Source organism: Patagioenas fasciata, chromosome 1 (assembly GCF_037038585.1).
Source record: "Patagioenas fasciata isolate bPatFas1 chromosome 1, bPatFas1.hap1, whole genome shotgun sequence".
Lineage (NCBI taxonomy): Eukaryota > Metazoa > Chordata > Aves > Columbiformes > Columbidae > Patagioenas > Patagioenas fasciata.
Window position 1 is genome coordinate 215785678 of NC_092520.1, and position 9877 is coordinate 215795554.

General features: G+C 54.0%; 1 protein-coding gene across 1 annotated transcript; it reads left to right on the forward strand.

Moving 5' to 3' along the window:
- Positions 1-185: 185 nt before the first annotated feature.
- On the forward strand, positions 186-4535 carry NME6 (NME/NM23 nucleoside diphosphate kinase 6). Its single transcript, XM_065862314.2, has 6 exons — positions 186-315; positions 443-545; positions 962-1001; positions 1399-1559; positions 1803-1979; positions 3411-4535. The coding sequence occupies exons 1-5, from the start codon at positions 229-231 to the stop codon at positions 1967-1969; spliced, it is 558 nt and encodes a 185-aa protein (XP_065718386.1). The 5' UTR covers positions 186-228; the 3' UTR covers positions 1970-1979; positions 3411-4535.
- Positions 4536-9877: the final 5342 nt, after the last annotated feature.

Sequence of the window (9877 nt, forward strand, 5' to 3'; positions counted from 1 at the left end):
GCCCCATATGATCACGCCCCATGTGACACGCCCCCATATGACCACGCCCCCACACGACCACGCCCCTTCCCCAGACCCCGCCTCCTTCGGGCCCCGCCTCGCGGTCGGCCCCACCTCGCGCTCCTCTTGCGTCACGGAGCGCTCTGCCCCGCCCTCTCCCCTGTAATGCGTCACGCGTGCGACGTCCCGCCCCATGTGACGTCACGGCCGCGCCGGCAGGCGGGCGCGATGGCCGCGGGGCGCTCGGCGCGGCCGCTGACCCTGACGCTGGCGCTGCTGAAGCCGGACGCCGTGGCGCACCCGCTGGTGCTGGAGGTGAGCGCGGCGCTGGGCGGCCGGGCCGGCCCCGCTGGTGCTGGAGGCGAGCGCGGCGCTGGGCGGGCTGACCCTGGCCCGCTCTGTCGGTCCCGGCGGCCGCCCAGCGCTGCGCCTCTGCCCGCAGGCCGTGACCGAGACCATCCTCAGCAACCGGTTCCTGATCGTGCGCTCCCGGGAGCTGCGCTGCGGGCGGGAGCAGAGCGGCCGCTTCTACCGGGAGCACGCGGGTAGGCGGCGGGGCCGCGGGCGGGCCGGCTGTGGGACTCGGGTCTCTTTAGCTTGGAGGAGACTGAGGGGGGACTCATTCCTGGGGATCAATATGGAAAGGGGTAGTGTCAGGAGGATGGAGCCAGGCTCTGCTGGGTGACAACCAGTGACAGGACAAGGGGCAATGGGTGCAAACTGGAACACAGGAGGTTCCACTTGAATATGAGAAGCAACTTGTTGGGGGTGAGGGTGGCAGAGCCTGGCCCAGGCTCCCCAGGGAGGTTGTGGAGTCTCCTTCTCTGCAGACATTCAAACCCGCCTGGACCCCTTCCTGTGGAACCTCAGCTGGGTGTTCCTGCTCCGGGGGGATTGCACTGGATGAGCTTTCCAGGGCCCTTCTAGCCCTGACATTGTGTGATTCTGTTTCTCTCCCCAGGGCGGTTCTTCTACCAGCGGCTGGTGGAGTTCATGGCCAGGTACCGGCTGGGGAAGCAGCTTTGCTCTGCAGGTGGCCCCTGGTGTTCCCGGGCAGTGTGTGTGTAGCTGGAGGGGCTGCGTGGCGGGAACGTGTCTGGTCAGGAGCTGGTGCCGAGGGGACAGGCCCTGGGCTCGGGGGGATGCCAGGAGCCAGCTCTGCTGCGGCAGCACTGGCGGCGACAGCCCTGGGGGCTGTGGGTGCTGTCACCTGGGAGGTCATTCCTGCAAGTGCTTTGCTTGTGAGCCGTGATCTCAGTGTTTGGTGTCACAGTAGCTCTGCATCCCCTCTCAGAAAGCACTGCACAGCTGTTGCACTTCTTTGCACTTGCTTTATGTATAAGAATGAAGCTCTGCCCTTTTGTAACCTGTTCTGCTTTTCCCTGGTCCTTTTCTCAGTGGCCCCATGTGGGCTTATATCTTGGCCCATGAGAATGCCATCCCCCTCTGGAGATCCCTGATGGGACCCACCAAAGTGTTCCGAGCCCGAAACAGCGTCCCGGACTCCATCCGCGGAGCCTACGGCCTCACCGACACCAGGAACACCACTCATGGCTCAGGTGGGCCTGTCATTAGCAGTTGGTGGGTGTGAATGGTGGTGTTTTGTCTGCCTTTACTTGCTTTCCGTTCTGGGAGTCGAAGTTAATGATTTTCTCACTTCTGCAGACTCCAATCACACCTGTCCTGGTGTGACCCAGCCTGGTACTTTTCTTTACGGCTTCCACCTTTGCCTTTGGAACACAGCACATATTTGCGGTGCCAGATTGGCATTTCTCATCTTCCTTCTCTCTGTTTTCTAACAGACTCGCCAGCATCAGCCAGCAGAGAAATTGCCTTTTTCTTCCCTGAGTTCGACGAACGTCTCTGGTACGAGCAGGAGGAGCCGCGTCTGCGCTGCGGGCGGGTGTTTTACAACGCGGAGGAGCGAGTCCACTGCGCGCTCGGGGACGGAGAGTCGGAGCCGACCTGAGTTCCCGGGGGTAATGTTTGCTGAGCTGGAAGGAGCCGCCGGGCACGCGGCTCAGCCCGTAGCGAGACAGAGCACGGGGGAGGGAAAGGCCTGGTGTACGTTGAGTGCTGCTGCCTGGGGTTAGGTGCAGGTGCTGGGCTGTTTTAGGGAGCACTTCTCAAGTAGCAGCGCTCCAGCAGAGGTCTGGCCGGGCAGTTTGTTGGTCCCTGGTGTTTATCTGGATGTGAGCGGTGCAGGCAAGTTCACCGAAGGGCTGGGTGCAAAGGTGGTTGCTAGTTCTCCTTAGGATGTGATTGGTTTTGCTGATAGTAGGGCTCAGATCCTTAATATTTGTTCTGTGCCCACAGTCCCTTCAGGAGAAATGAGGGGAAAAGGAATATGAAAAAATGCAGCGGTAAGCAGGGCAACATTAGCTCTCCCGTCCTTGCTCTCCTGGGTCTAAGCTGAGAAGCAAGGTTGTCTTCGAGGCTGTATCAGATTCGTACCTTCAGCGCGTGTTGGAGGGCAGGGCCGGCAGCCGCTCTCGGGAACGTTGCGTGTCCTGTCGGTTCATGTCCCCGGGCTGACGAGCCTGTGACGGTTCCGGGGGAGCTGCAGAAGGGTGTCAATAGTCCGGTGCCCGGAGGGATCTTCTGTTTGTGCTTTTAGATTGCTGGGGCGTGAGCTTGGTGCTGCTGGAACCTGGCAGCGCTCCTAGAGCTACAGATTTCTTGAATCCGTAATAAAAGGCCAGATGAGTTCCTTTGAATGCTGGTAGGCAGAGGCTGTTTCTGCCAGGAGCTCTCGTGTTAAGCTCAGAGGCTTCATTGCCTATAGACGTACTGGGCATCGAAGCACCGAGCTCCATGTGCTTTGTAAATCATATGGACGAAGTAACTTAATTATTCAGATAATTGATAATATATGGTGGTGCACAAGAACTTGGTTCAGAGGTACAAAGCAATGCTCTGACCTGCCTGTTTATGTTTTCCTGTTTCACGGATTTTGAGACCTGTTCCTGTATGAGTTTTAATCTGTTTAAACTACCCTCTAAATAGCTTCTTACAGTGCTGATTTTTAATTTTAACTAAGATGCCTTGTTGTTTGGAGTGAATTTCTTTTGGATCATTTCAAACGCGCTGTCTTGCTGAAGGCTCCTTTGTAACGTGCTTGGGAGGGTTTGTTAGCTCACTCCCGTTCTGCGGCGCTGCGGGACCGCATCGATGTTACCGGGCACTGAGGCTGCGGTTGAGTTGATTTACTGGTGTATTACTGTGTCACACATCAAACGCAAGTTACTCCTTGGCCAGTTTAAGACAACGATGTGAAACGTTGGACATTGATTGAAAAATGTTTAATTGTAGAGAGTGCTGCTGTAGAGCTTCCTTGATTAAATACATCAGCATTTTTGTTCCTTCCTTACTATTGCGTGAGATTAAATGCAGTTGTTGTTTTGTTCCAGGTACAGATCAAAGGATCTGCGGAATATTTCCGCGTTTTTGCATTGCTGCTTTTATTTTCACCAGCAGCGTCCCAAGGTTGATCAGCTCCCGATCGAGTGTGTGTGTACGGGTCTGTCCTTAGTGCCATTGCCAGGTGACATTTTGTTCATCCTGAGTTTCACTCAGTTATGTATGTTTTTCTCATACCTATTAACCCTTACTGTTTTTTTCACCTTTCTGCTTCACATTGTGCTTTATTTGATATTAATGTGGGCTATCATTAAATGATAATTCTTAGCTTGCACATCTCATTAATGTTGTGGGGGTTTTTTGTGGTTGATGTGGTTTTAGGGTTTTTTCCTAGTCACTTGCAGTGATTACAGTCGGGAAAACCGACCCTTTTAAGATGCAAAGTACCGGTAGCACTGGGTTGGTGGCGCGGTGTTTTCCCAGAACGGCTCTCGTAGTTACCACATCAGTCACCGTTACTGGGAGAGCTGCCCGTTTTGTGTCCATTTTAACGTTTCTTTGCTCCCCCAAGACCGAACCCGAGTGGGGTGGTCAGCACTCTGCAGTCCCATTTCCCGGAGCAGAGTGTTTATTTTGTGACTAAAGATGTTCTGCAAACTTTCTCAGAAGATTTAATGTTGAAATATGTGGTATTAGATGCAGGAGGTAGTGTCAGAATTTTTTACTATCAAGGGCAGGCTTTGGGTTCGTGAGGTGGGAGCAGCTGCTCTCTGTTTGAGGACTATCATGAAAGTCTTTTTTTTCCAGCACCCTCATTTTAAGTGTTTCAGTGTTTTTAACTTCTCTGGTGCCACTCAGCATGTTTTCTGTACCTCCTGGTGCCCCTCGGCCCTGCAGTGAATCACCTTTGATTTTCTGACTGCCAGTGACTTTAATACAAAACAATGTCTTGTATCCTTTCCCAGTCTCCTTGCTGTTCCCCTTCCTGTCCCCAGTCTGTCTTTACAGAACCAGCTGAAACTTCTCATTACTTTGGTTGTGTTTTTTACACCGGAGTCAAACGATTCTAAAGAAATGTTGGTAATGCCCAGCATATGCTATTTATTCTCTTTCATAAAGATTTTTGGTTGCTTTGAGTTCCTGTGTTTTAAAAGAATAAAGGCAAGTTATCTGAATACTGGTTTGACTTAACTTTGTGATGTCTGGTGCTACCACACTCTCATGCTCAGCAGACACCTGTATTTTGGTTGTTCTCTTTTTACTAACACTGAAATGCCTCCTGCCTGCGGTTCATTTGCACAGAACCATGGTGCCCGAATATGAAACTGGAGAATGCTGAACCATACTGTTTGTTCTTTCTGCAGGGAGTGCTCCAGTGTTGCCCAGGAGCCCGCAGTCCTGCTCACAGCATTCACGCCCCAGCCACTTGGCTTCCAGCCCTCTCCTTGCGCTCGGGAGCTGGGGCAGATGTGGAAGGCAGGTTCTGTTTATCTGGGATACTGTGGAAGGAAGGGAAGCAAACAGAGAGGAAATCAGGCTAATAAAAGTACTGGATAGGCAGCGTGGACCCTAATGTGAAGGTGTTTGAATGTGAGGGCAGTTCGTGTCCCGGACACGTCGGTAACTGGATCGGGATCTGAGGAAGGGAAGTCGAGCCTGTTTGTTCCTGGAATCCACCAGGCTTTGCGCTGTGTATCAGGTAGAGGTGGTCGTTTTGATTCTCTACCGCACAAGCCCGTGAGGCAGACGTGGATTGTTCCGCAGGCGAGGCTGCAGTCTGCCCTGTGCATTTAATTGCCTCTGCTTTTGCCTTGTCAAGCCCAAGATCAAGTTTGGTTAGTAAGTCCAAATCTAACCCTCCTAGACCTGTCTTGGGCATAAGGTGGGAGATCATTAATTTTCTGTGATATGGAGAAAACAGTCATGGTCTGTTTTTTTTCTGCAGTTTGATGTTCCTCTTTCGTCTTTGTGTTCCATAGACACAGAGTTCAGGTTTTTGAGGACTGAACTGCTTGGAGCTAATGGGCTCAATTGGCTCAGCGATCTTGAAGGTCTTTTCCAATCAAAATTATTCTATGATTCTGTAATTAGCCAGGACATTAATGGGACGTGATGCAAGTGCAGACTGTGAGGCACAGTGGTGTCTCCTGGCATTATGCTTTTCCGTTACAGGGGATGGAACTGCTATGGCTTTCAATGGGAAATTGGATAAGAGACTGGCGTTAGAGCCGAGCCTGTGGCACCAATAGTAAAGATGTCTCAGGATTTTGCTGCCACAAGGCTACACGGCCTTGTGGAGCAGGGCACTTACAAAGCGCAGGTGAAGGGCAGGCACGGAGCTGCCGTGTGCGGTGGTGTCAGGTAGCCCTTGTGTACTGGAGGTGTCTCAGATGCAAGAGCAGCTCCTTAGTGGCTTATTTCTCTCCAGGAGATACATCCATGCTGTTGGTGTTGATACAGGAAATCGTGTGACCGACAAATGCAGTCCAAGAGTTGCCCCAGACCCACCAGTCGCTCTCCATTGATGGATGAGGGCGCACATGACGGGTGCGGGTGAGTCTGTCGCTCTGCGCTGCACGAGCGTTACTGTGAGCAGGGCAAGGAATCAGCGCTGGTGTCTGCTGAGTTCTGCTGACCGAACCAGCGCCGTCCTTCCCTGTGACACCTCCCTCGGGCTCGTGCCGTGCTCCCTCTGCTCACCATGTGCCACGTGCTGACCTCCGGCGTTGCACAAACACTCAGTTCACGTCTAAAACTGAAACGTGCGTTTCTATGAGAAACTCGGGCCCGGTTTCACGCTGTGCGGTGTCTGTCGGGTGTTCAGACGCCGGCAGCAGCCGATGCGCCTTTGCTGTGCACTCGAGCGGTGCCCGCTCCACAGCCACCCGTGGGTCTCGCGGTGAATCCGGACCCGCGGGTCAGACCGGCAGCTCCCGGTGGAAGCAGCGCGGTCGGGCCGCCCCTCGTGCCCGTTCACACCTGCGGCGCTGCACCCTGCGTCCGTGGTGTAAGCACACTGCCTCGGGAGAGCAGGAGTGCGGCAGGGTGGCACAACTGGTGCTACAAACGGCCGTGGAACTTCATATTCCCGGATGCAGTAACTGAAGCTTTTCATAAAGTTTAATGTCATTCAGGTATTTTATATTGACTGCTAAAGAACTGCTGAGTTATTTACCTTTTTCTCCTTTTAATACTCTAACAGCAATGTTTTTGTCTAGAGTGTGAACATTTCAAAGATGGGAACCCTGTATAGAACAAAGACTTTCCTTCTCCAGGTACCGTTCTGCTGCTTCTAAGTTATGATGCAATTCATTGTAGCAGAAGTAAACAGCTTAGAAGTTATTGCCCTGACGGCCTCAACTTTTAATAGCCCACTTTGTGCCTTGTTTGCGCGTCTCACACAAACACGCTGGGGAGGGAGCGAAGCGCTCTGGGCTGTCGGTAACTGGCACTGGAACCCTGGTGGCGTTTTCTCCGCGGAGAGAAGCCTGTGGGGAACGGACACCAAGCGGGCAAACTGGAAACAAGGAAACGGCTCTCAAACTTCAGCCTTCTATTTAAAGCATCTTGTTAAAAGTGCACTAATTGGCCCCTAGGGCAGGCGTGGTGGGTGGTGGGGTGAGCAGTGCTGGAGCCTGCCCTGTGCGGTGGGACCAGGCTGGAGACGGGGCTGGAGACGGGGCTGGAGACGGGGCTGGAGACGGGGCTGGAGACGGGGCAGCAGGTGCCGCAGCTGTGCTGGAGCCACCGGGCAGTGTAATGGGGCAGCAGTGCTGCTCCGTGGCCATGGGGCAGTTTCCCTGGTCGCTTTCTGAGTTGGCCAGGACGGAACGGGCCCTGTGGCTGGTGCCAGGACCACACTCTGGTTTTCCAGGACTCTGCACCAAACCCCACAGTCCAGGGGCGATACCACGGGGTACCAAGGCACGTTGTGCTGCTTCGTCATGGTGTTTGAGTTCATGTGAGCTCTCAGCTCATGATGAACACGAGTGAATCGGGTCAGCTTTGGACAGCTTTGTTGTTGGATCGTGTAGGTATAACCCTCATTGCCCTTTTTTCTAAAATATGAATACCAGTGGTCAATTAAACTGAATAGAAGTTTGAGACAATGCAATTTTCTTCAGCCAAAAAACTCTCCTGGTCAAGTTTTAAGGAAGGAAATTCAGACAGAAACCCATTGCCACTCTCACAACACGTGAGGCTTTGTCTTGTCTTGGGCGGCCAGACTGGAAATGCTGAATTTTGCTCGTTCTTGTTTGTTGCCTGGTCTGGGTAACAGGCTGCTCTGGCACCTCACCTGCAAGAAAGGTTTCCTGAAGAAAACTCTTTATCTGAGGAAATCGATGGGAAAAAGCTCTGAAATATCGTCCAGCTCATCCCAGCGGGGCGTGGGGGAGGACGAGGGCAGCAGGAAAACGTGTCAGACCGGAGGGGTCGGGCTCATAGGACAGCAGAATATGCTCAGTTGGAGGGACACACGAGGGCCATTGAGTCCAGCTCTTGGCTCCACACAGGGCAACCTGAAAGTTAAAGCATATGTGTTATATAAGCATTGTCCCAATGCTTGAACGCTGCCAGGGCTGGAGCCGTGGCCATTTCCTGGGGAGCTTGTTCGAGCGCTGGACCACCCTCGCGGTGAAGAACTTTTCCCTGGTGCCCAGTCTGACCTGCCCGTGACACGACTTTAAGACATTCCCTCACACGTTATCACCGGGGATAAATCAGCATCTCCCTCCACTCCCCGTCGTGAGGAAGCTGTGGACAGCAATGGTGTCACCTCAGTCTCCTCTGAGCTGAGCAAACCGGGATCCTCACCTGCCCCTTGTAAGTCAGGCCCTCTAGTCCTTTCACCATCTTTGTTGGGTTCCTTCGGACGTTCCTGCATTTCCATGTCCTTCTTACACTGTGGAGCCCCAAACTGCGCACAGTCCATGAGGTATGGCTGGGTAGAGTGGGACGATCACGCACAGTCAGCTGCGCTGTGCCCAGCGCGCTCCAGGGTACAGTTGGCCCTTTTGGCCACCAGGACACGTTGAGTCACACTGAGCTCATCAGCAACCAGGATCCACAGAGGTTTCCCCGCCTGGATCTGAGGAACAGCGGTCACTGAGGATCATTTGGAGACCTGTGGGACCTCTGGCCGTGGAGGCTCTCCAGGCCGGCGGGACGCAGCCCGGAGCAGCTGTGTGACGGCGGAGCGGGCTGTGCTGCGGCAGGGGCCGCACCCTGCCACCCCAGCACCACGAATGGCACCGTTGTCCTGTCTCCGTGTCCAAGGGAAGCGTTTGTGCGCGTGGAGCCCATTGACCGTGGCCTGGCAGCAGTGCTGCAGTGAGCTGGGGTACGAGCGATGGCGGGGTTTGCTGGAGGAAGAATCCTTGAGCGCGTCTCTCAAGACAAGCAGGGAGGTCTGACCTGGAGAGGTTCCTGGGTTTAGAACAGGACACTGGTTTTTGGACAGTGGAACACGCCTGGAGAAGGTGGGAGCCCCGCACCCAGCTGAGGGCTTGATTTCCAGAACTGCTCAGTACCGGCCGGGCCTGGGCCCAGTTCTGGTGGTTACACAACCACATTTAGGCATTTATTTAAAAATGGCTCTCTTAACACTTCACAAATTCATGGAGATCGGATTTCTGCCTGGACCCCCAGTGCTGGAATTTGTGTGCATCAGCAGACCAGACAAGGATGCAAACACTGATTCATCTTCTCATAAAGGCTGCTCCGAAGACTTTACCACAGAAAATGGCCATGGGCTGCCAGAACTGAAGACCAAGTATCTGGCAAGGCTCCAGTATATTTTAATATCTGTGCCAAGCGTTGATGGTCTCAGCAAACCCTGATTTCAGATATCAGTGTGGGAGGCGTTTGTCCGAGTGCTGCAGCAGGGGCCCCGTCCTGGCAGTGCAGCCGGGTATCCTGGGACGCCGTGCCCCCGAGTCTCTGTGGAACAGGGAGGAGTTTGTCATTGCCACGGGAGGAAGGCGGAATTGTGCAAACCCAAACCAAACGGCTGTGTCACAACGTCCTCTTGTCATGGTCCTGCCCCAGCAGCCCAGCCCCCCCGAAAACAATGCTCTTCGGTGTGCAATGTTCGTAATTACCGCTCTTCATCTTGTACGTCCTCTCCGACACGAATTGTCCCTCATTGCCGTAGGCGTCCGTGCTGAATTTCCACACAGGTTTCCTTCCCGTGCCCGGGCTTTCCCTGCTCTCCAAGCGGTGATGCTGCTCAGCTTCTCAACTCCTGAAATTTCAGATCAGAGCTTATTAGAGGAAACAGAGGTTGCAAAGAGACTGCAATAAGCAGTGTTTTATTCCTGCTGCAGAACCAGTCGTGTCTGAGGATCCATGGCCCTGCTGCAGCCCTCCCTTCACATTTCCACGGCGCTACGTGGGGAGCCCCAGCCAGACCTGCTGTCCCCTCAGGAGCGGCTGCAGGCTCCGGGCAGGCCGTGTCCTCCGTGCAGGGCCACGTAATCCTGCTGCCGCTTCTCCGAGAGCTCACGGGACGGCTGCT

Coding starts and splice junctions, on each gene's coding strand:
- NME6 (XM_065862314.2), top strand. CDS start 229: ATGGCCGCGGGGCGCTCGGCGCGGCCGCTGACCCTGACGCTGGCGCTG. Junction 546..961: donor CTTCTACCGGGAGCACGCGG/GTAGGCGGCGGG, acceptor TTCTCTCCCCAG/GGCGGTTCTTCTACCAGCGG. Junction 1,002..1,398: donor CTGGTGGAGTTCATGGCCAG/GTACCGGCTGGG, acceptor TCCTTTTCTCAG/TGGCCCCATGTGGGCTTATA.